At 45.0% G+C, this 26,716-nt stretch overlaps 1 protein-coding gene across 1 annotated transcript in view; it reads left to right on the top strand.

The window, feature by feature from the left end:
* The window catches only part of ATP10A (ATPase phospholipid transporting 10A (putative)), an 895,063-nt gene that overhangs the window by 845,344 nt on the left and 23,003 nt on the right, over positions 1 to 26,716 (top strand). The window contains exons 15-19 of the mRNA XM_086934179.1: positions 1,248 to 1,324; positions 14,735 to 14,860; positions 19,916 to 20,116; positions 20,344 to 20,424; positions 20,525 to 20,629. Of these exons, the coding sequence (XP_086790305.1) occupies positions 1,248 to 1,324; positions 14,735 to 14,860; positions 19,916 to 20,116; positions 20,344 to 20,424; positions 20,525 to 20,629 (590 nt within the window). The remainder of the gene's footprint in view (positions 1 to 1,247; positions 1,325 to 14,734; positions 14,861 to 19,915; positions 20,117 to 20,343; positions 20,425 to 20,524; positions 20,630 to 26,716) is intronic.

Genomic DNA, 26,716 nt, shown 5'->3' with positions numbered 1-26,716 from the left:
AGCACTTGCACTGTGGACATCGTTAGCTGGAACTCAGTGCACTTCAGTCAAATTTGCATCAAATACCAAGCAAAACGTGGGGGTGACCATATCAAACAGGGCCACTTTCCTGAAATTCTTTAAACAAAGGCTTCAGAGTCATCACACTAGTGTTACACACTACACATGTATATATATACCACTAAGGTTAACAGCAGACATAATTTTGAAATTCTTACCAGGATATAAAGGTACATATTATACAAATTACCACAGAGTCATAAAATCCTCATTGCCACAAAGAGTGAGTTACACACCACTTATGAAAATATAAAAAGCATGCTTAAACACAACAGATTTTACCCACCTCACAGACTAACTCGCCACAGAGCATTGCTTCCTCAGTCTTAGTGTTAAAGCTTACCCAACAAAGTGACCTACACACAGTACAGTCTCCTTCCCCGTACATGGTTACACATTACACAGAGTCAGCTTGTAGGATGGCATATCACCTTTCTATTTTTAGTACTTTTTTAAAGGACTTTTGGAACCTGCTACCATGAACAAGTTTTCTACCCAAGACCAATGTAAACTCTCTGAGTTCACTTAATTTATCACAGTGGCACATTCATTCCCCTATGGCTTGCTGTGGTGATAAAAAAACACCAGAAAAGGCTTCCATGTTTATTCCATGTGGCACAGCTGCCTTCAATAAGTCAATTTCTGTCCTGCTGCTGCTTCGATCAGTAGCAGCTTTGCTCTGTCCTCGCATGTTTAAGGCTTCTTTTTTAAACAGACTCTAGCCCTGGAACACGAGTTCTCCAAAGATTGCAGGATACATACCTTGCAATTCAATCATTGGGGGTTTAAAGACAAGTGATTAGAATAAGCAAGACTAACACATAGTACACAGGACCAAGCAACTACTCCTATAATTGTAGGGAAATATAATATTAAAATAAATCCCGGTGGTTTATTAATAAAAAAATTCTGTTTTGAATCCTGAATATATTTATAACTCTTATTTTGCAATAGCTGTGTTTTTTATCACTACGTTTTAAAATTCTAAAAATAAAAAGAAATAAACACCTTTCCCTCATTTATAGGAACTGCCACCTATTTTACACATAGCCAGAGGGGCTGTGAAAAATAGATGACGTTTGGCGGATGGAGTTGCTAAGTTTCGGTGCATTTGTGTTATGAGTTCGCTTGTGTTAGTCATGTCTAGTTTACTGAAAGGAAACATTCTTGTCTCCCGTTGATTCTAGGTGACGGAGCTAATGATGTCAGCATGATCCAAGTGGCTGATGTGGGAATTGGGATCTCTGGCCAAGAGGGCATGCAGGTAATGTCTTTGATGGAAAAGTGTTCCAAAAATATAGCTGGAGCAAGCCTCTTTTTTTTCCGTACAGCTGTTTTTAGCCTGGGCCTGTCAGCTGGAGTAGGCGGCGTTCTGACAGCTAACAAAAGTAAATGATGACGATCCGAGCTGGCCTGGGGCTGTACAAGCTGTGTGCAGAGAAATCCTTTCTCTTTAACTATTAATACGTGCTTTATATAAATTGTGTCTGTGGTGCGTTACATCCATTAAAGCCAGGGCCCAAACCACATTTTTCTTACTTTGTTGACTTTCTAAGCCCTTGAACGGTGTGCTTTGCCTTTCCCTTGTAACACAATACAACATATTACATTAACTCTTGTAGATAGTTTTAGGGGCCTTTGTGGTCACAGGCTTAGTCGTGCACATGGGAATTGTGGAGATTTCTCACTTTTATCCAATCTACAAAATCCTCGGTTGTACGCCGGGTTAAATTGCGTTTGTCGTGCTTTCTTTCCCTGGTGTGCACCATTTTGTCCTAACTATTGCTGTAAGTAGGCCAGAGCCTGCCAGGCCCAGCAAACCCCCCCCCCCCCAAAAAAAATAGACATAGTGTGCCAGGACCTTATGGAAACTTCTGTTTCTGTTATTCCTCGTCTGAAGTAAAAAAATAACCTAAGGGCTAATTTACAAGCCTCTTGCGCTGCCGGTGCGTCACTTGTAATCTGGGAACTGGTGACGCACCGGTGGCGCAAGGGGCTTGTAAATAAACCCCCTACATTCTTGCCTGTCACATGCTAGTGCTTCAACGCAATGTCACCACAAGTCACTTTTGTGTCACACTGCAAAGTGACAAGTGGCTACCACTGTTTATCATTGGTAATCCAAGGCTAAAAGCATTTCAACTGGATTACTAGTGTATTACCAATTATTTTTAAACTTAACCTGTTAAGTTTGTTTTCATTGCTTTGGGCCCTGTATAGAGATGCTATATGAACCGTTGAAGAAAGTGTCATGCTGACTTTGATTATAGTTTGTCCATTGAGGATCCATTTATGAATTTCCCTAATACAGGATGCTATATCACAAGTATTAATTAAAGAGGCCACACCTCGTGTTAAAGGCTGCTCAAGCCACACCAGTTTTAGGACCTTGCCACCTTTTTAATCCCGCTTAAACCACTGTTCCTAACCTCACATAAACCAATTGCCTGTATTGTAGATGATCTTCAGACGTTGGGTTTGGGTTAGGTGGAAATGTTACACCAAATTTGTTTACTGTATTTCATTGTAGGCCCATTCATTTTCAATGCACATTCTTGCCTTCTCCTACACACAAAGTAAAAATGAAGTTGGTGCATGTAGAAGCCGACAGGTATTGCATAAGATGCCCTTTCTCAATTTAGATGAACATTTGGAAGTACAGATTTAAGTAAGTAAGTAAGTAAATGTTTATTGTTTATTCAATGAAAACCATAACAATAAAATACATATATATAAAACATCAATATTAAAAGAGAATCGACAACTTGTCCATTTCATCTCTGTAAAACACTAATAAAATTTCATTACAAAAAATTCAGTTCCCGGGTGCCTGTCCATTTTTCTCTGCCAGAAGACTAACCCTTTTAACAAAGCTTTCAAAAATTTTCAGGAATTTGACCAGTTTGCCATTCAGATGTGGGTCCGATGGATTTAGACACGCAATTATTGCAGCTCTACAGGACTCTCTCACGTTGAAACTTTGTTTAAGGGGGTAGCTCGTTCCTTGTAGAGTTTATTACAAGTACAGATTACATGAATAAAGTCTTCTTAATGATAATCGCAGATCCGGCATGATTTAGGACCTTTATTCGTCCAATTTGGCTGCTAATGATCGAAGTTTCCCAAAACGTAATGCCATTGGAAGTACAGATATGCGTGTGAAAGGTATTACAGACAATGACGACATTGTGGTGTTCACACAGCTTTTCATTTCTCATCATCATACTCTGACATAGAGCAAGAGAGGAAAAAAGGGAGCAAGGAGGTGGGATATACAAACAGTAGCAAAAGGAGAAAGCAGGTATAATACAGAACCCCCAAGATCACAAAAAAATAGGCATGAGCTGGAATTAAGATGATGTTCCGGCATTTGACAGTGCTAGATATACTTTAGGCACCAACGTTTATGGTTTTTAACATAAAGCAGGGGCAAGCGATGCCCCATCATGGGGAGATCGTCAAAGGACTTCAAGAATAGGGAAATATGTTTATTAATGTAAAGAGTAAACAATATTGGGGCCAAGATACAGCCTTGGCGTACACCTGAGAAAGATCAAAAGGGCCTGACAATGCCCCCAAATTCCCATAATGGACTCTGGCAGCCAAATTAGCATGAAGGGTGTGAAGAATGCTGACCAGGGAAACCTCAACCCCCGAATATAGCAAAAATAGCCACATCGTGGTTTGATTGAGGTAATCAAAGGCTATAGACAAGTCTATAAAAGCTAGAGGAAGATTATGCAAATGAGATGTAAATTCAAGCACTGCTCAACTGTACCCAGCCCCGCCCTAAAATAATCCAGGAGTTTATGATGTTATTCACCTCAGCTCATTTATTGATCTTTGCCTTACTATTGAGTAAAGAAAGGGGCTGTTGCATTTCGGGGCATTTCGATCTCCCTTCTTAAAAATCGGTACAATCACCAACTGTGCCCAAAATGGAGGTAGTCTGTTGCTCAAAAAATATTAAACACATATGTAAGCAAGGGACCCCATATCCCAGGTTTGCACTTAATCAAATCAATAGGGCTACCCCCGGGCCGTGGTGACTTACCCTCTGTGCTTTTCTAAATAGCCAGGGCACTTCAGGAATGGTTAAACCCCTGTCCTCCTTTGCTTGATAAATGGACTGGAAATGGGAAACCTACTCCTTACTAGTGATGCTGCAACACATTGTGTTGGACGCGGCTATCCCTTGACTATCTCCCCGAACCTTTTACTATTCTTGTGAGTAGTTGCAAACTCCAACTCACCCCAGTCTGCCTCAAGCAGGATTTTTCCTTTTTTAATAGCACACTCGTATAGTATTTACGTGCAATTATAGCCTCGTCCTGATTCTTGGGCTTAGCCTCTCGAACCTTCCTGAGATTATGATTAGTACGGGGGCGCTCTGGCATAAACTTCATGGGCCAAATGAACCTTTTTTTAATACCATAACTAAGCTTCCCAAAATAGGGCAACGTGCATAACCTCCTGCCCCCCCCCATGCCCTCGGCAGACCTAAAAGATCTGAAGATGTCTTACAATAAAAGAGGCAAGAAAAGACTATGGAGACAGTAAAAACCAGCATAGCCTATGACCATCATTAGGAGAAGACAGCGGGGAGCCTTTTTTGGATTGGATAATGCCCAACTGCCACCAAGGCGTTGTGGTTGCCACAATTTGTTTCTAGCATATAACCCTCTGGAAAGAATAAAGGACAAGTTACATGTGGAACAAATGCAGTCAGAAGTGGAGGGGCAGACCCTACCTCTAAGCGATGGCACAAGGGGTCCACCATTGTCAAAGAGTTTAAAAACATTGGCAAAATTGCCCGCTGTTACAGATAATCACAGATTGGAAGCCTTTAAGATCCAAATCCTCCACATGACAAATATTGGTCACTTACCCCAAACTTTCAGTGTTTCTCCTTAACTTAGCGTTAAAGTCACCACAAATTATACAATTCGGTTTGGCCAGTCCGCCATAAGAAGAATTTCTAAGCTCCTCGAAAAAAATTGAATAAATTGGCAAAATTACAACAAAGTGCATTAGGAAAATCACTGTTGTATAAATGAATGAAATTAAGAAAACTATTAGCATCCTTAATGAACACTGATTGAAATGCGGAGCAATCGGTATCCAGTACAACCACCGAAATTTTAAGCAATAGATTACCCCAGATGGATAGGCCGTCCTTAGCTCACCCATGAGGAGAAGGAGCAGCAGCAACTGAAAAGCAAGTAAAGCAAGAAAAGCAAGTAAAGACCTCACATGTTAAAATAATTATAGTCCAGGTCTCTTTAAAAAGGCTAATGTCAAATCAGCGAATAATCACCATCCAGACCGGATTGCCAATCTTGGGACTGATACCCGCAATATTCCAACTAATCAATGAAAAACGAGGTTGCAGGCTTGCCAAAGTGTCTATCTGAAAGAAACAGTTTAGTATTAGATTCCCTACCTTAGAATATCCCCAGGCGTCAGACTGGATCCGGAAACTTTTGTGTAGCAGTACCCCTGCGCGTCGGTAGGCGTCGTCTGCGGCTCAGCGTCCGTCGTAGGCGACGGGATGACGTCGCCTGAGTACTTAGAAGCCGCCCTCGCGTGCTGATGTCAGTTCTTCTTTTTTCCGCGCCAGCAAGCGCAGATCCGGAAAAAATGGTACCCCTTAGTAAATTTTTGACTAAACTTTTTCAATCATTTTTTATCCTTTTCCGACTGTGCCGGTAGGGATGCCCGGGTTTAAACCCTGCGCCGACTGCGACCGACTGATGTCGGTTACCGACCCCCACCGCTGGTGTCTTCATTGCCTGGGCCTCGACCACGACGACAAGGCCTGCTCCAACTGTCGAGCCCTGACGTCTAAAGCTAGGCGGGAACGGTCCCGCAAGCGTCTCGAGCTCCGGCAGTCAGCCCCGCGCCGCTCGAGGTCCCGGTCCGCGAGGAGGTTGAGGGACCGGTCGCGGGGTCGGAGCCACCATAGCTCCGGGAGTCATCCTCCGTCTTCGGGCTCGAAGTCCTCAGGTAAGCACAAGAAGTCGAACAGACGTCATCGCTCTTTCAACTCCCCCCAACGCTCGCATGACGCGGCCGGGAGTTCAGGCGACACCGCCCTCACGGCTCCGCCGGAGCCGCGGGCGTCGCAGCCTGCTTCATACCCGTCGGTCCCTGGGCAGAACGCGACGCCAGAGGAGATCGAGGACTTCCTCACGGCCATGAGGTCGCTCACTCCTCCTTCCCCCAGCGGCCCCCGGTGACTTCGGTCCCGGCGCCGCAGGCCCCCGCAGGATCCGGGTCCGGATCCGGGTCGTCGCCGGTCAACCTCACGACCTCGCCGCCCCCGGCGCTGCCTCCGGCCGGCGCCATCCCCGATCCCTCCCTCGATACGGGTCCGGCGCCGGAACGGCGCGCTCTCGACGCCAATGGGAGATTTCTACTTCTATGACCCGACCCCATCCTTTGGTCCTGAGTCTCAGGAGATGGGTGGCGAGGGGGATTGGGAGGGGTCTGAGGACCCTCTGGCACAGGAGTGCCAGTCTTATCAGGACTGGACAGGTGAGCTAGGGGAGGCCAGTGGTCTGGACACCTCGCCGGACACTGGTTTTGTCTCCCCTCCTACCGTGGCTATGGAGGAGGGGGCTGCCTATTGTGTGGTACTGACGCGGGCAGCCAAGGCCTTGGGCCTGGAGCTCCCCGTCGCGGCCGTGAGGACTAACCTCCTCACTGAGGTCCTTAAACCGCAGGCAAGCTCGGACGAGCCTCTGCTGCTGTTTAATGAGGCCTTGTCTGACGTTCTTCTGGGCACTTGGTCCAAGCCCGCTACAGGTCAGCCTGTAGATAGGAACGTGGCCAGACGCCACCGCCCGGCTCCGGGCGACCCTTGCTTCCTGTCCACCCATCCCACCCCCGAGAGCCTGGTCATCCAGGCCTCTAACTCCCAGACCGCATTCCCGACGGCTCCCCCCAATATGGAATCCAAGAGGTACGAGCAATACGGAAAAAAGGTATTCTCCTCCCTGAGTTTAGGGCTGCGGTCAGTCAACACCGCGTGCCTCTTGGGCCGTTATACCCACTCTCTGTGGGACACGGTCGCGGACGTGCTGCCACAATGTCCGGCGGAGGTCCAGACTAAACTCGCCAAGCCCTTGCGGAGGGTCGAGATGCAGCATGGTACTCCATCCGGTGTGGACTGGATACCACGGACTCTCTGGGCAGAGCGATGGCAACAACGGTGGCGATTCGTCGCCACACCTGGTTGAGATCCGCCAACTTTTCGGCTGATGTCCACCCTTATGGACATGCCGTTTTTTGGCCGTCGCCTCTTTGGCGACAAGGTAGACCATGCGCTTGAGCGCTTTAAGGACTCCAGGGCTACGGCCAAGTCCTTGGGCCTCTCGGCCCCGCACCAGCAAGCGGCTGCCTTTCGGTCCTTTCGAGGCCAAGGAAGGGACGCCCCAACACGACCTGCCAGCCACCGGCCACAGACTAACATCCAGCGCGGTGGCGGACGTGGAAACCGCCGTGGCAGTGGTCGGGGACAACGGCGAGGCCAGTCCACATCCACCCCTGCAGCATCTGCCTCAAAACCTTCCTAGTCCGAGCTTTCAGGGCCATGTGACGCCAGTGGGGGGCAGGGTTCGCCATCACCACCTCCACTGGCGCACTGTCACATCGGACAGGTGGGTGCTGCAAATCGTCCGAAGGGGCTACTCCCTCCCCTTCGAGGCGACCTCTCCAGCCATGCCACCGCGATACCACCGCGTGTCGGGGGATCACTTGACACTTCTACGAGAGGAAGTTACGGCCCTCTTGGCCAAGGGGGCCATCGAGCGCGTTCCTGGGCCAGAAGTAGGGTGTGGTTGTTACTCCCACTACTTTCTGGTACCCAAGAAGGGCAAAAGGGGCCTACGCCCTATCTTGGACCTGCGTAACGTCAACGGCTTCCTCCAGCAGGAGAAGTTCAAGATGCTGACACTAGCTCAGGTCCTAGCTGCCCTGGACCCAGGAGACTGGATGGTAGCGTTGGACTTGCAGGACGCTTATTTTCATATCCCCGTCCTGCCGGCCCACCGGCGTTACCTGCGGTTCACGGTAGGCCATGAGCACTTTCAGTTTACCGTGCTCCCCTTTGGCCTTACCAGCGCCCCACGGTTGTTCACGAAAGTGATGGCGGTGGCCGCAGATCATCTGCGCAGGTTAGGGGTTTCAGTCTTCCCCTACCTCGACGACTGGTTGTTGAAGGCGGGCTCGCCCCAGACAGTCGTCAGCCACCTCCAGACTACGGCCGACCTCCTGCACCTGCTGGGGTTCTCCATCAATGTGCTGAAGACACACCTGTGCCCCTTTCAGAAGCTCCTCTTCATCGGAGCGGTTCTGGACTCGGCGCAGTTTCGGGTTTATCCTCCGAACAGCGGGTTCGGGATATTCAGGCTCTGATTCCGATCTTTCAGCCGTTATCCCGAGTCTCAGTCAGGTTGACGCTGCGGCTTCTGGGGCTGATGGCCTCCTGCATCCTTCTGGTGCATCACGCCAGGTGGCAGATGCGGGTTCTGCAGTGGGACCTGAAGTTTCAGTGGGCCCAGCATCAGAGCAACCTGTCCGACCATGTCTTGATCTCGGAGGGCACTGCAAGACAGTTGCAGTGGTGGCTCACGGACCGCGATTGGGTCAGCGGCAGATCCCTCTCCCTACCCCAACTGGAGCACGTAGTTGTGACGGACGCGTCCCTCCAGGGCTGGGGAGGCCACATGGGAGAGGCGGAGATCAGGAGCCTCTGGTCTCCGGCGGAGTCCCGCTCCACATTAACCTTCTGGAGCTGCGGGCTATCCGGCTTGCACTGAAGGCATTCCTCCCCTCTGTCCGGGGGAGTGTAGTGCAGGTGTTCACGGACAACACCACCGCCATGTGGTACTGCAACAAACAGGGCGGGTGGGGTCGTGGACCCTATGCCAGGAGGCTCTGCGCCTCTGGCAGTGGCTGGAACATCAGGGCGTGACCCTGGTGGTTCAACACCTGGCAGGTTCTCTGAACGCCAGGGTGGACGAACTCAGCCGTCGGTGCATGATGGATCACGAATGGCGTCTGAACTCGGACGTGGCGCAAGGCCTCTTTCAGCAGTGGGGAGAGCCTTGGTTAGATCTATTCGCCACAGAAGAGAACGCGCAATGTCATCAGTTCTGCGTGTTGGAATTTCCAAGGCGGCACTCGCTCGGAGACGCTTTTCGTCGCGAGTGGAGCTGCGGTCTGTTGTACGCCTTTCCGCCTATTCCACTTCTGCCCAGAGTGCTGAAGAAGATCAGGCGCGACCGGACCCAAGTTAACATTGTGGCTCTGGACTGGGCACGAAGATACTGGTATCCCGAGCTACTCAGTATGCATGTCGATCCCCAGATTCGTCTGCCTCTTCAGGAGGACCTTCTGTCGCAGCAGCAGGGGACGGTCCTTCACCCGAACCTGTCCCGTCTCCACCCCCATGCTTGGAGATTGAGCGGCGACAGTTGAAGCCATTTGACTTGCCCCCTGAAGTTTGTGATGTCATTCTGGCAGCCAGGCCTCCCTCCACAAAGTCGGTATACGCCTGCAGGTGGAACAAGTTTGTGGCATGGTGCACAGCAAAGGCTGTGGATCCCCTTTCTGCCCCTCTTTCTGAGGTTCTCCTCTTCCTTCTTTCTCTTGCCCAGCAGGGCTCTGCTCTGGGCACTATCAAGGGCTACCTTTCTGCCCTTTCCGCCTTCTTAAGGCTACCTGATCAGCCTTCTTTGTTCAAGTCCCCGGTTGTTAACAGATTCCTAAAGGGCATCACTCAAATGTTCCCCCCTGTTCCTTTCGTGATGCCTCAGTGGGACTTGAACCTTGTACTTACTTTTCTGAAGTGCGCTCCCTTCGAGCCACTTCATAACTGTCCTCTCCGTTTTCTTACCCTTAAGACTGCTTTCCTGGTTGCCATCACCTCTGCCAGGAGAGTGAGTGAGCTCCAGGCTCTTTCATCCAAGCCTCCCTTCCTTTCTGTCCATCCGGACAAGGTTGTGTTGCGGACAAGACCCTCGTTCCTGCCCAGAGTAGTCACAGCCTTCCACATCGGGCAGTCCATCACCTTGCCCACCTTCTTCCCACCTCCGCATCCCTCTAAAGAGGAAGAGCGGCTCCACCGTCTGGACCCAAAACGTGCGCTCTCATTCTATTTGGATCGCACACACCAGTTCCGGGTGGATGACCAACTCTTTGTTGGTTACGTGGGCGCTAAGAAAGGCCGCGCGGTGCCCAAGCGGACCATCTCTCGGTGGGTCGTGTTGTGCATCAAGGTATGCTACTCTTTGGCTAAAAAGGAGCCTCCTGTTGGGCTGAGAGCCCATTCCACTCGGGCCAAGGCGGCTACTACTGCCCTTGGCCGGGGAGTCCCCTTGCAGGACATCTGTCAGGCAGCTACGTGGGTCTCGCTGCACACATTCGCAAGACACTACTGCCTGGACAGTCAAGTCCGGAGGGACCGCTTCTTTGGCCGTTCCGTCCACCAGGACTTTCTGGTGTGATTATTAGTTCGCAGACCCACCACCGGTGTTGGTATTGCTGGGGTATCTATTCTAAGGTAAGGAATCTAATACTAACCTGTTTCTTTCAGATGCACAAGTTACTTACCTTCGGTAACGATATATCTGTAAGAAACAGTAGTTAGTATTAGATTCCTTACCGCCCCACCCATCCTCCCCGTTCTGCGAACAGATATCTAGGGTTAAGGTCATCCCCTTTCAGGGCCCTAGTTTCATGGCACCAGTGTTGGTTTTTATCATGGCTCTGCGTTTCTGGCGCGGAAAAGCTGTGTATAAGAACTGACGTCCGCGCGCGAGGGCGGCGTCTAAGTACTCCGGCGACGTCATCCCGACGCCGACGACGGACGCGGAGCCGCAGACGCGCAGGGGTACTGCTACGCAAAAGTTTCTGGATCCAGCCTGACGCCTGGGGATATTCTAAGGTAAGGAATCTAATACTAACTACTGTTTCTTACAGATATATCGTTACCGAAGGTAAGTAACTTGTGCTTGAATACCAAAAGCATTTAACCCTACACAGGAGGAGTGAGTGCATGTAAGCCAGAAAGAGGCTTTAAGCTGTTGCCTAATAAGAATAATTCTTCAAAGACAATTAAAGGAATAACTTTACTAAAATAATTTATGTATTTACTGTGCTTTGATGATCTTAAAAGTAACAAAACATTAAATAACTTTACTTACAGTGTTGTATTTGTATGTATTTTTTTGTGAAATGGTGGAAACTACTGATAGCCCACTTTTGGGTGTTGGGCTTGGCAGTGAAGCTCTCTAAAAATGATCTACTGCATAAAAAATAGATAGCCTGGTGTTGGGTCCACTCCCTGCAACCATTTGGACCAACCTCTTTGAGCCATTGGCTTGAGACTTTGTCAATCAGATCTTGGCTCAGCCCAGTTGAGTATTGCTCCTAAACCTCATTCTATTAACTGTTTGAATGTATCCTTCCAGCAACAATTGAGTGCTTGCATTGCAATGCACGAGGAACTATTTTACATATGTAATGTACAACTCCTCACACTTTTTGCCTCGTATTATCTTTGCTCCCAGTCGTTCCCTACTCTCATTGGCTGCACTATGCACACACAGCCTCGCTTAAAACAGTATGTTTTGGCTTTGAAAATGCTTGTCTATTTTTTCATTTCAGATTGCTCATTTATGTCCCTCTCCCCATTTACTTGGCAGGCAACTAACCATTGAATATCTAAACAAATCATCCCATACTGACATAGTATGCTGTTTTCCACCCTGAGGTTGACAGTATGTTAGTTGTTTATGAATTATTCTGATGGTTGTTTGTCTTGCTTTTCTTTCCCTTCAAGGGAATTGGCCAGGTGTTCGGTTTATCATGACTGGGATCGAGGGTGGTCAGGGTTAGACGGCGAATATGGCTTGAAGCTGAGCTCCAAGCCTGCAGGTCACCTCACAGCCAACCCTTGCAGAGTGGACATCATGCGATGAGACTTGACAGGCTTGGGTCTGGCTAGATAGCGCATCTGCCTGCGATACCTTTGTAACAATCCTATAAGGTATGCAGAGAGTGGACTTCGACTCTCCCCAGAGGAGTATTTCTCTCTCTTGTCATACTATTGGCCTCCTATGGAATGCTTGTATTGCAGTGAATAAGGAACTAATTTACACCTCAAAAGTGCATGAAATCATCACACATTACATTCTTTATCATAAAACCATTATGTAAAGAAAACAATCCCTTTTCTTGTTGTTCACTTAAACAGGTTTCTTAAATATTTCATTTAGGAATTGTGAGTCTCTCGTGCATGTACACCACACTATGTCACGTATAAGGGGACACATTGAAGCTACTTAAAACAAGCATTGGAAAAGGCAATACCAATAGGCCTTTCTAATGCTTGTTTTAATTTTATTTAGGGGTGGGGGGGGGGTTCTGCGGGTCATTAAGGGAGTGTGGTGCGCTCAAAGCTGTATCTCCTTGCCCACCTGCATTGCCGCCACGACCTAATACAGCGGTGTTAACAACTGCAAATATAGTCAGATTCATAATCTTTGTAAATATTGCTAAACTAATCTATAAATTAGTTTGATTCGATTTCATTTTTATATAATGCATTCTTTTATTTTAAGCAATCTTTATTTGACTATTTCTATTCATGGTCTAGCAGATAGAGTTGGGCGAACTTCCCTTCTTTGAATCCATAGGTAGCTGATGCGAAACTGCAGACATTTGCACTGTTTTTGCATCTGTCTGCCCTGTATTACAAAGGGAGGAATGCAGGGGAAATCACTGACCAAACGAGAAGAATTCGTCATTCTATGCACCGAAGAAGGAACAAAACAAGGAATTTCTTTGCCTCATGGCACTGTCAGGGTCTGAACTAAGTAATTACCTTAATAGTAATTACATTAAGTTAATTACAATAGCTGGCCCCTGACAGCGCGCGTCAAATCAACTTTCTCAGCAGGGAAGCTTGGTTTGAAATGCACTGTTTATTAAGGCCTTCTGAATCAGGCTGGAAATGTAGGAGAAATCCGTATTTAAGACATTAGTAATGCACAGCTACTCACAGTGAAATCGTTGTTAATTGTGCCCCCAGTATCCATTCCACAAGAAGGTCCATGAGTCGTTGTCTTCAATCAAAAGCCTATTCTATTTCTTAGGCTAATGGCTACTAGCAATTGTAAAATGTTCTGCTTGAGATGGCCGTCATGAGATGAAAATGAATTGAATATTGATTGAAGACATGGACTTTCTTGTGGAGTGGATCTTATCTATATTGACAGAACAATAACACTTATTAAAGGGTACTGATCCACTAACTCATACCTGTGTTAGAGAACGGCTTCGACTTCTGATAAAGGGGTTATGGTGATTGGCCCCTTTTGATCCTTGCACCTCAAACTGAGAATTTGGGCATTCCCATTATAGGATGTGTGGTTGTGCTGAAACCCCAGCCACTTTCTAGCAATCAACCAAAAAACCTCAGCCTCACCAGCTGGTCCCCTTCTGTCAGCAGCTGAGAGAAGATCTGCCTTCTCAGCGTCCAGCTCTAGGATATGTTGTACTATGGCTTGGAAAAAAGGAGCAACAAGTACTACCAGACTGGTAAAACAAAGCAGAAACAAAAATAGAGCAACTACAGGACAAGAGCTAGGCACAGGATGGTTGACTATAGCAGCAAACGTACATCTCCCACATAAGAAACTCTCCTCGAATATGCTCTCAGAACTACCTCTAAAGGAGAAGTGTTCCTCACCTCTTAAATAACCCTAATGTGTCCCTCTCAAAATCAAAATTACTTATCTCCCATACAAAACACATACATAAAATATATAAAGCAAGGGTTGACATGCACACTGGCCGTCTGCAGACTGAATTATCTTAGGCACTCCCAAGTGCATCAACCATTCATGAAGCAAGAATAGTCAAAACAATTCTAACAAATGCACATGCTTCTTTAATAAAAGGAAAACGCAATATGAAAGTCCACTGTCCCTCTATCTCTGCAAAATCCCCTGTACACATGTTGCAATGGCACACATCATCCACCTTGTGGTGCTGATGTAGGAACACCCAAATGTTATCTTTATTGACAGAAAAATCATTTTATTGGAGGGTGCTGATCAGCTATCTTGTATCTGTTGTTTTACCATTGTCCACCTCTCTGAGAAGTGAGTTTGTTTTTAACAAGCCTTGGTGAGGGTAGCTTTCCACCGAACATAGTTTTTCTTGCATAGGAATGACTTTCATATTTTGTAGTTGGGTTCTGTTTCATGCTCAGTGTACCCTAGAGTGAGCAGTGCTAATATAGATAATAGTTGTTGAAATTGTTGTATTTGTCGTATAGTTGCTTCAAAGAGCAGAGGCAAGGACGGAGGCAGACAATAGGTCCATGAGGGATTAATGTTCCATTGTGTAACATAATTTGATGTTCTTAGGACCATCATGACCTTCAGACAGTCTGGTCGAAGTGAAAGGTGTAGATAGGTTGTATGTTTCAGAGGTGAGAACCTGGTCAATCCTTGAATGTACCCCACATATGTTAATCTGATGCTGGGGGATAGCCAGCATGTTTTGAAAGCAGTCCTGCATTTTCAGCCTGAGGATATTAGTGTTCAGAGAAAAACTCCTAAATCATTCACCCATGGTCATTTGTATTTTTCTCTTTCAGGCTGTAATGGCAAGTGATTTTGCAGTCCCAAAATTCTGTTACCTGGAGAAGCTCTTGCTTGTTCATGGGCACTGGTGTTACTCCCGGCTTGCCAACATGGTGCTATATTTCTTTTATAAAAATGCAGTAAGTGTTTCAGTTTTCAATTTTACTTTATTTTCATTTTGTTCTTAGAACAACAATTGTAAAGAAACACTTTAGAAATTAAGAACCTATTGCAGTATTTCAAGGTTTCCTCAAGATTTTAAATATTTAAAAACTTACAGCAAGTTGTCAGATTTATTAGTACATTGATAAACTACTTGGCTTGTGCAATTGTTCTTTTCTGATTTAAATTTAACATGTTCACCGTTGTTCAATGAAAGCTGTGAACAATACATGTCCTATATTATGGTTCCAACTTGGGCAGACTCTTTCAAGTGCTGAAATCCCAAACCTATTCCCAGCATTCATTTCAAAGTATGGCCACCTGTTCTTAAACTAAACTACAATTGATGAAACTTATGAAAGATAATTTTCGAAAATATTTTGGATGTATTTTGATGATGCTCACTTGCCAAACCAGTGGGTGCCTCAATGGTTTCCTACAATGATTACATTCTTATTTAAAACTATGTAAGATTATATCATTATTTGTATTTTCATTTCCAAATATGTTTTCCAGGATTCAAATTGTTATCAGGATCCACATTTCTCCTCTTGGCAAATAGTTTAGCAAATTGTCTCAGTAGCTCCTTTTTAGGTCTTGGATACAGATGGCGTTAGTTTTGTAAAATATTTACACTCACCCATCCCCATTCGTTCCTTCGTTGCACTCCAGGCCTTTCCCACTTGTTGCCCCCTTCCTCTGCTCCTGTACGTCTTTATATTTACTTTATTATCACCCCCCCCATTTCACCCTCCCTACTGAGCCATCGTAGATAAACATTAGATTCCTCTGCTTTTCAGTTTTTAGAAAATACCAGGGCAGATAGAGTCCCCTGGGTGCAAGATCCCACATAGAAACTGAGAGGAATCAATTTTTTTATGGCACTGTTTTGACTTTTTACAGGGATTTCCAGAATCGAAAACATGCTGAGTGAGTCTTTCTGAAAAAAGTGGGAAGAGAGGCTCATGGTAACGAATCACAGAAGTGCCCACCATGTTCATGCTTTCACTGCACATTCACTGCATACTCCTCTTTATCTTCTAGCTGACTTTGACGGCTTCTGTCTTCATTTGTAAATCTGATTGTTCTCTGTTTTTACTTGGACCTTGGCAAAGATCTTCTCCTGCCCTTCATTTCTCTCTTTGGCTCTTGATTCAAGACTTCAGGCCTCATCCCCTATGTTGCCAGAGTCACCACGAGAAGTAAATTTTGGTGCTCTTGGCGCCCCTTAGCCATCTCAGGATGGATCTGAGGGGGGGGGGGGGGGGATAGACTGCAAGGTGTTGCCAGATGTTCCTATTGACTGTGTATCCAGATACTCGACGTACAATTCAGTCTCTGTCTGCCCCCAGCCATCCCTCCTTGTAAATGTGTTCACTCCACACTGAGAGTGAGGAGTGTTTTGAAGGAATTTTAGGAAGGACTCCAGTCAACAAGGACCTGTACATGGAGAATCAATTCCCCCAACAGGGAAATCTAATATGTATAGTGCCAAGGAGAGCAGAGTAGAGTTTCGGAGCTTCTCAATTAGATTGACACAGTTGAAATGGTATTGGTGGTGTGATGCAATGCATCTGGGTGAGCAGAGCTGGAAAAGTCGTCCTTCTCCTGTATGGTGAGGCGTATGGTATCCTAGTGCGGAAAACAGCAACATGGATGTGAAATGAAATGTGGTTCTCCCCACACTCAGATGTATACTGAATATAGAATCATTCAAACCAAGTCCTGGGCACACGTTAAAGGAAAAGTAAAAGAGTGTCAATCAACTACAATCGTATTGCAAGCAAAATAATCACAAAGGTCGACTCCAGTGGATACTTTTTTTTCGGTTTGTATTGGCGAATTTCTTCAGACAGTAAGATCATGGGAAAAACCAGCTGACACGTGTTTTGTCAACTGGGTATTCACCCGTGACTCTTCAGTGCTGAATGGCAATTAATATAAGTGCAGAATCACTGGACCGGTGATATTTCCAACCCGGTCAGAATGGGTATTAGGTGAAAGCGCATTCGGAGCGCGAGATGGATCCTGAGAGAACTTTTGGCTGCATTACACATATCAGACGCACTGAGGACGGAAGTACCGGCCCGTCTTAACAGGATCCGGTTTCCACGGGGAAGGGACCTACCCGGCCCTCCCCCTTTTCATTTCATCGGCACGCCGCGAATCGATTTATTTTCACCTAATACCCATTCTGACCGGGTCCGAAATATCACCGGTCCAGCGATTTATGGCATTATTTTATGTTTATATGGTAGAGTTTATGGGTACTCTGGACTTGAATGTTGTAAGTTCACCGACTATCTTGTTTTATCCCAGGTCAAAAGTATCCCTTGGAAACAATACCTAATGATTTGAAAAGCTGCTCTGTAGAAGCCTTAAGTTGCATGTGTGTTGTATATTTTTCCATGACTACAGGCAAATTATAAGGATGTGGTTTTATCTGTAAACTAGTGATCATGATTCATTCAACCACATTGTGTATAAGGAAATCATTTAATTACAACACCACTCTTTATTTTACGTAGGTGTAAAGAATGTTGTTAATTGTTTGACAATAGATCTTGACTTTGTGTATACCATGTCGAGGTCCATAGAAGAGTTGATTAACGAAACTGGTTAGAGCATAGAGTCTTCAATATGATTGTAATTAGTTTATACAAATTTAAAGGATGAGACTGTGTGAATATCTTCCTACCAACTGAATGAATTTTATCTTAAAGCTAATTTAAGTATATATATTTATAACTTTTTAATAAAGTTTAAAATAGGAGGATTTGAGGTTGCAGATAATTCACAGTCCAATTACCCTCACAAACAGGCATTGTAATCTCTGTACTAGTCCTTTATAGGTTCTGAAACATGTTCTTTGTCTGCGCTTATATTCCCAATGGTAACCAAACGTGGCATTTTGACATGGTCAGACGCAATGGTTATGTTTTACTTATCCTATTTAGTTAAGATATGTTATTGTTTATTTGCATTTATTTTTAAATCTTTTTTAGCTAGTAAAATTCCAATTCTGTGGAATATACAATGTTAAGAATTAAATAGAATAACATTTAAAACTGCTGGGTTCCTCAGAAGCCGCCTAAGTTTAGATTAGTTTGGCTCTCTGGTTTTCAAAAAAACCTTGATTGTTAGGGATCCCTGTGTGCTGTCTGACCCCGGTCACCAATGCTGTAGCTTTCCCCATGAGAAATGAGAGGAAATTGTTTTGGGGACATGGTTTTGATGTTTGTAGTGCATTCCCCTCTGTTTCCCACAAGGACTGGCAGTAATTCTGTATATACTGTAGGGGGCCTGAGGTGGCAGATGAGGCATAATAATGGAATCCAGCCCCACACCATTCATTGTGTACATGACATCCTGGGTATCTGGCAGACTCTCAGCTTTCTAGAGCCAACATATTGGTGTGAACCCCCCAACCGCCTGATGCCAGGACAGTCTTGCCACATACCCTGTTCATTTCAAGAATTACGTCCATGGTGTCTAGTGGACTTTCTCTCCAGTACAAATGATTGTTCATGATAATGTTGTCAATGGTGATGAAACTCCACATGGAGTGAAGTAGTGTGGCTCACTGGTTAGAGGCGGCAGACCCGAGAGCAGAGGACGGCCCGGGACCAGGGTTCGATTCCCGGCGCGGCAAGTTTCTGGACCAGGGTCAGCGGACTCGATAATTCTCTCGCCTCGGTGCCCACTCTGATCAGCGATCACACTCGGCAACTCTGGGCATTAGCTTGCCTCATCCTCACTAACGGCCCCACCAGACCGCCGGGGATGCCTGGTCTCACCCTGGAGATACCCATTAAGGGACCATCTCTCAGGGAAGCCAGGAAGGGTTTCGCAGCGGTCGAAGCGCCTTGGGACCCTACGGGTAAGTAGTGCGCTATATAAATGCCAATACATTTACATATGTACAATACATGGAAAGCACCCAGCTGACAGTACAGTTATTTTGTTTCCAGTTTTTCAATTTATGCTTGTCACCAGCCTAGATTGTAGTGATGTATGAACTGTGCTCTGTATTATTTTCTGGAGTGATCCCAGGTGCCCTGCTGTATTGCTTGCAGTTTGAGTTGCTTTGGTTGAGTTTTAATCAAACAATAATCATGATTGCTTGGAGTACACTTTTTAAAACCATGCATTAATTATCCATCGATTTTTTAATGCATTTTAAACTCTTGCCCCAATGCATATCGGGACTCCTCATACCTTCCTCAGAGGGCTTTGGCAATCATGACGTCCGCGTTTAAACTCCTAAAACTCTGTAGAAAGGAGAACCGATTCTTCTCCAACGCCTTTGGAGAAGACTCTGCTTTCCTTTCTACATGGATCGATAGTCAGTGCTGATTTTTAAAAGATGTACTACAAGAAGTCACGAATAAAGAAAATATTTATCTATACCATTTGATCATTACTTGATTATTATTCGACTGATGTTATGTGGTTCCAAACCAATAACACAGTTCAGGACTCATCCACTTCCCTAGAGGAAAATAGTTCCATTGTAGAAGTTTGGTGAATCTCAAATCCCCACTGAGAGACAGTGTTTACTTTGCACAGGCTGGTATACATGGATACACAACAGCTAGTGAAATCACCAGTTTAAAAGAGCTTATATAGAAATATAGAAAGAGTTGCAACACTTTATTTGGTAATTGCTATAAAGTGTGGATTAGAAAATATATTAGTTTTGCAGTGTAGTTTTGCCACAATTAAAAGCTTTTACCTTAAGTAGAGATTACACACCCCTATGGGAAGTACTGCTCTGATGCAAAGCTTGCTAGTGCACCTGGGCCAGAATTCTTTCTGTTGAGGTATTTCTCATCTGGAATGGGCAGGATGACTAGCAGGTCTTGCAGGTGAAAGTTTCTGTTGGTGAGAGAAACTGAGAAGTTTAGATACATTATTGGATGTCAACTTACATACATCTTTGTCCAGTCATGACTTTATTAGCTGAATTGAACCTAGGAAAACAAATTACACTTCATTTTTCGACCAAATCATGTTTGTTATCATTATTTCAGATGTTTGTTGCCCTCCTGTTTTGGTACCAGTTCTTTTGTGGCTTCTCTGGATCTGCAATGATTGACCAGTGGTACTTGGTCTTCTTCAATCTATTCTTCTCATCCCTCCCCCAACTCATTACCGGTGTACTTGACAAAGATGTGCCAGCAGAGGTGCTTCTGGCAGTCCCGCATCTCTATAAAAGTGGACAGAATATGCAGGTAAATCAAAACTTGACATTCTTAAAGTTTGTTAGGCACTTTTCAGTTTAATTGTCTAAGTGCACTTCTGTCATCTATGACTCTCTCCCTTATGTTTGTGGTCAGAAGTAGAGGGACACCTTTGCCCATTTCTATCACACCCTCCTTTCTACTGATTAAAGTTAACAAGAGATACAATATGTTGAGTCATGACTACAGACAATCTTATTTTTGTGCTTGTTTCGCAGGAGTACCAGCCACACATGTTTTGGATGAACATGGTTGATGCCTTGTACCAAAGCTTGGTTTGCTTCTTCATTCCTTATTTTGTGAGTAAATCAGGTCTGAAGTTATATCTTCCATTTGTTGTAATGTGATAATCCATGTGTGACATAGTCTTTCAAATGCATTGTCTTTCTCTCTTTTTAGACTTACTCAGATTCAGATGTGGATTTGTTTACATGGGGAACACCCATCACCACTTTGGCTCTTCTCACCATAATGAGCCATCTTGGGATTGAAACCAAAACATGGGTAAGAGGTTTTCCAGTAATTGCTAGTCCCTTTTTGGGCATCCTTGAGAAGACATGTTGCATTATGTCCTAAACAGTGCAAAGCTTTATGAGAATTTGGGACATGGGAAATGACGTGCGAAACCACAGCTGATGTCCTATAACGAGTGATGTTTAACTTTGTTTTATTTTTAGAACAACTATTTTGTTTTGTTACTAGAACATTTATACATTATCTTCTTTTACAATATCACTGTGATGTGTGCAGTAGGTCTCGATATCATGTAACAAGGTAGGTGATAATCAAATAGTTAAAATTACAACTAATATAACTCGAAGTCTTATGTCTTCATCTTTAATGTTATATGCTTGCGTAGGTAGTGGATAATCTCTTGAGTGTAGGTGTGTGCCTTTTCCAACCTTCCTGCTTGCTTTTATAAGAGCGGCAACTGTTACAACAATCAGTGGTTGCAAGAGATAGGGGTCAGTGCTCAACAGTTAAGCTCATTCACAGCTGGTCAAGTTGAGTTAGTTGCTAACAATGAGCCTCCAGTACAGGGACTGGCTTCGCCACCCTCACTAAGGGCCTTGGAACACGCGTGGAAATCGATCTGGGCTTTCCTCTCAGATATTTCCGTCAGTCTTTCTTCCCTCATGTAGATTTACTAATAGTTTGTCCCAGAACTAAACAAATGCCTCCTCCCCGTGTCCCCTCTTCCTCTTTACGAGCAGCACTGTGCTTTCCAGGTCAGCTCATTTCACCACCTCCTTCCATCTAGCAAAATCAGGTGCTTCAGGCGATTTCTAGATCATGATTATACACCTGTTAGTCAACAGCAATGCAAGATGTATACATTTACTGTCCTCTGTCTGCTTTGGAGATTGCAGCTTCAGGCCTAAAAGGAATGTTTCTACCTAAAGCAAGGATGTTCCTCCGTCAGTATTACTGTGACTTCTTCCCAATACTTTGCAGTAGTCGGGCATAATCATAACATGTATTAAAAAATTGGTATTGGTAAGAGGAATCTTTTGTTCTCACACGTTGGTGTGAAGTATTCCCCATGTTAGGTGTTAAATTGCAGGTACTTAAATCTGAGATTTCTCAAGACCTTCAAGGTGTAGGTAAGAATTAGTGACCAGTATGTGTCTTCAAGATTCCTGCTAGTGTCTCTGAACAATTTCTCTTTCAGGCCGATCAAATAAAACCTGTTTATGTCCACTAAGACTTTATTTAAATGTATCACTGTTCTCCTCCTTAGTTCCTAGTGTGAGAAAAAAGTTTACAATTCCATATGAGGGTCGCTCTGCGCCCTCCAAGGACCAAAACCTGTGCATCATTCAAACAATAGTAGCATACACCAGTAATCTGCCTAGCGGGTATCCCATTGTTCGGAGTTACTGCAGGAAATTGCTTTTGCACATCTTCACTGTACAGGTGTTCCTTTATGATCTCTCCTTGAAATCCAAGCCATCAGTTTATGGATCCATCCTGTCCTCGTAAGCCAGGTAAGCTCCACATCAGGACCCTCAGAGCTTATTTTGCTGTCAAGCCTGTCCTTGTGCACCAGGCCAGCTACACATAGCTGGCCTCAATATTATAGCATGTCCCCTCAGTTTGGGCCTATGTGTAAGAAGCAGTCAGATTATGTCAGACATTGGCATTTCCAAGGTTGCCAACTTGGCTTTTGGGGAGGGTGTGTATAAAGACAATTTTACAACCCATAGGGGTTAAAAATGCAAAAAGAACAATTGATGGGCAGAATGCAGGGCAATGTCATACATTCTGGGCCTAAATCCATCGTTTTTTGCTACCCCATACCATTGCAGTTTGAACTCAGCCATTTGCAAATCAGTCTTGACCCTGCGACCAATGGGAACAGACCAGCCTGAACTGCCAGGGCAGGTCCTCCCTGGACTGGAAACAAGCATCTTAGGACCGGTTTCGGGGTTTCACCCCTCATCAGCCAGAATAGCTTGACTCCAGTTGCATGGAGAGCACAGGACCCACGTCTGGGCATACATGTCCCACTCGGGGTGACTTGGTGATCAAAAGAATGATGGATTTAACCCATATCTCTTGACTGGGGGTGAATGTTTTTATTTGTTCTGAATTCCGTCCATCAATTGTGTGTCATTTGATTTCTCCACTGGATTCAAGCTATCCCGGCTGATGAGGGGTGAAACCCTGAAACCGGTCCTAGGATGCTTGTTTCCGGTCCAGGGAGGACCTGGCTTGGCAGTTCAGGCAGGACTGTTCTCATGAGGCACAGGGTTAAGACTGATATGCATATGGCCAGGTCTAAACTGGGGTGGCATGGTGAGCAAAAGAATGATGGGTTTAACCCAGATCTCTTGACTGGGGGTGAATGTTTTGATTTGTTCTGCATTCCATCCATCAAATGTATATCTTTTGCTTTCTTGCCCTAAGTGGGCCGGGTATGCCCAAACGTGTGTCCCAGCCAGTGGATTCAAGCTATCCTGGCTGATGAGGGGTGAAACCCTGAAACCGGTCCTGGGATACTTGTTTCCAGGCGAAGGAGGACCTGGCTTGGCAGTTCGGGATGGACTGTTCCCATGAGGCCCAGGGTCAAGACTGATTTGTATATGGCCAGTTCTAAACTAGGGTGGCATGGTGAGCAAAAGAATGATGGATTTAACCCAGATCTCTTGACTGGGGGTAAATGTTTTAATTTGTTGTGCATTCCGTCCATCAATTGTGTGTCTTTTGCGTCAGTGTTAGGCAGATATAGTAGAGCTCAGCATCTGCAACTCCTAACCCACCTTGGGACAAAGGAGATAACACTTACACAGATCCACCTTATGCCTGTCTATGCTCCAAAACAATTCAAGCAGTACAGCATCTATTTCCTTAAAAATAGGTACTGGGAGCCAAAGCAGTAGGTTGTCAAAAGTTACAGGAGTCTTGGTAACATCACAATTTTGGATAATGTTGTCCCATCCATAACTTAGAATGATAGCGATCTTCAAAGCTGACACCGCCTTATATAGATTCCAATATTCTGCTATTATTGCCTTCAATAACATAAGCTCAATACATGTATATCTGTACCCCTAAATTCATAAATGTTACAGGCGCCCTAACTAATGCCTAAGCGAGTTCTGGAACAGTCCATTCTTCTGAGTCAGGTTGGATGAGACAAATAAAAATACTGGATTAAGCTCAGTTTACTCTAAGTCCTGTCAGCTCTGCAACCTCTTTCAGGTTGTGGATCAGCGAAACTAGTCTGACTTTACATTTGTCAGATAGAGCAATAAGTAATCCTCGTACAGTGATATGAAGTGCTTTGTTTTTACTCTCAGCAAATCTCTCATTCTGCTCTTTGCATGAATGCTATTAGCAAAGGGTTCTATGGCCATGGAGTATATTATGGGGATATGGGACCCCCTTGATAGGTGCCTACCTCTGCCTTCTGTGAGTCAGGCCTTTTTTTTTACAATTGATAGAGACCACTACAGGTTGGGGGTCAGGGGGAGGATAAACTTCCAAAACATGGAAGGGCCTTTTTATGTTGGACAAAGTAATCCACTTTCATATGAATCCTCTCTTTTTAGGATAGTTCAGTATTGGTAAAAAAACAGAAAGTATGGTTCACTAGGACTTTGCTTAGGACCCCGAAGACTTGACATTTAGCTTCAAGAATGGGCGATATGCAAGCATTGCAGATGTATCTCTTATAGGCTTTCACAGAGAAACAGTCACAGATTCTCTAGCTGAAGCAGGTAGACATCACTTTTTCTTTGCCACTTTGTATAAATGAGCGAATTTAGCGCTTCGAGCCCTCCAGTTCACCCTGTTCATCTAAAGTCTGAAGAGTTATGGAAACAGCCTCCAGGTAGTCTCTAAGGTACTTGTTCATTTATTGCATTTGTTTGCTTATACACTGCAAAATAGTGAGAGAAAAATTCTCCATTTATTTCCTGCTAGCTGTATACCATATTGCGCTGCGGATAACGAATTTGCATAATAGGGGTCCCATACTAAGCTTGTCTAATCAGCCAGGCTAATGATCTCCCAGATCTTATGCCTCAATGTGCTCTTTCTAAATCCTAGTCAGACCTCAACTCCCAACAGTTCCTGTTTCAGAACTGCTTTCACTCTTTGTAAGGTACTCAGGCAGTTGCCATAGATGACTATATTAAATGCCTCCTACTCGACTAGGGCATCGATCACTGTGTCTTCATTTTCGCAAAAATAATTACGCATTTCCTCCCTTATTTCATGTCTAAACTTTGGACTATCGGGGGCAGCTGCCTGCAACTTTCTGGTAGGAATCCCAGCCCTCATCTTTCCTATTTCCATTCCATTACCAGTGAGTTGTGGTCAGAATCTCTCCTGCCAATCTGTTTGACTCGTTATACCTGGGTGAGCATACGTGAAGTACAGAAAACATAACCCAGTTTGGCATGTAAGTCATGCATATATGAGTAGGTAGAATGCGCCTTGGTGGCAAGGCTACATGTCTTCCATACATCTGCCAGCCCCCAGTTTCTCATCCAGATTCCCATTGCTCCCTTCACTATTGGGGATGACAGAAGTGTTGGTTGGGGTCTGGCAGTGACACAATTAAAGTCTCCTCCTATCGACATGTGTGGATATACCTCATGAGCCGCCATGTTTAATAATGTGCCTAAGAAGTCTAACTGATTGACATTCAGGGAGTAGACACTTATCAACAGCACCTTCACTTTGTCACTTTTTCCAGCCACCAGCATGGATTCTGTTCGGGCAAAAATGGGGGAAAACTGTGCTTATCCATACCATTACTCTCCCTGCATATGAGGAATAACTTGTAAAAAAAACACACACACAGCTGCCCCCCTACTTTTTCCCCCTTTGATCCCTATAGCACATGAAAAGTGTATTTTGTGAATAGACATAATGTGGAGCCACCCACCTCTTCAAGTAGGAGTGGATTCTGTATCTTTGTTGTGCAGTTCCCATACACCTCACATTCTAGGTTATGCACCTATATGTTTTAACCTCTAACATATCATAAGCCTAAATATCTGAGGACCATCCCATTTGCTCTGGGGGGCAATCACTTGCCCCGAACAACTTCCAATTTGCCAGATCACCCCCCTCACAAGGGAATCACTCTAGTTAAAACTATTGTTAGGCTTAAACTTCATTCAATAGAAAACCTTTTACCAGCAATTCTCCTAGCACAGTATAGCAAAGGCATCCTGTTCATGTCTAACAAAATCAAGTGTGTAGAAACACTCGATTCCTTCTCCATGAAGGACCAAGATAAGTATCAAGTATAAGTATCAAGACAAATATCAAGTTGCATCTGAGCATGCACCCCTTTGAAACAAAAGGCCGCAATAGGCAATACTGGCCTTGGCGCATGTTCCTAATGATATCCAGTGGCAGTGTGTGGTGTAAAGTGTTGTATACCTTAACACCTTCGACGCTCATGACGAGCTCAGCTCGTCATGATGTACACCTCTCATACACTCATGACGAGCTGAGCTCGTCATGGAGCATGGGTTTCTGAATATTTCAGCACCCAGCGAGAATTGCACTAGCAGCCAAGGTGTTAAGAATAGCTCATCCAAAGATCTCAGAGTGGTGGTCGGCAGTCTCTGTTCAGTCACAGACTCTGTATTTGGAGGCTCAGACTCTGTTCCAGTGAAACTCTTTGGGGATCCTCTGGCTTTAATGAGCACTCCCTGCCATAGTGACGATCTTTCTTCCCCTGCTACCTCGGTGGGAACAATGGCTCATTTCTCTGGGGTTGCAGTCTCAACTTCTTACACATTTTCTTGCAATGACGGACGTAAGGGAATCTCCTATCTGCTCTGCACAGAACTAAGGATTGCTGTCTCACATCACCTTTATGTTTTCCAGAAACAAGAGTGCATAGGTCACCCCCAGCTGTCTTAGCCTCCTTTTCCCTTCCAAGGACATGCATTGTCTTTAAACTGTGCCTAGTAGTCTGGAAAATTGAATATGTGACCTTGCAAATAAACAATATGTAATGGCAAGCTTTGCAGGACTGATGTAGAATTACAGCTCTGTCCCACTAACGAAGAACAGAGGCTAGCACTGGACTTGGAGTAGATACTGGCAACAAGCGACACACTG

Source organism: Lissotriton vulgaris, chromosome 8, assembly GCF_964263255.1.
Source record: "Lissotriton vulgaris chromosome 8, aLisVul1.2, whole genome shotgun sequence".
In the NCBI taxonomy this organism is placed as follows: Eukaryota; Metazoa; Chordata; class Amphibia; order Caudata; family Salamandridae; genus Lissotriton; species Lissotriton vulgaris.
The sequence above is the reverse complement of the archived record's forward strand: the minus strand, read 5'-3'. Positions and strand labels throughout refer to the sequence as shown.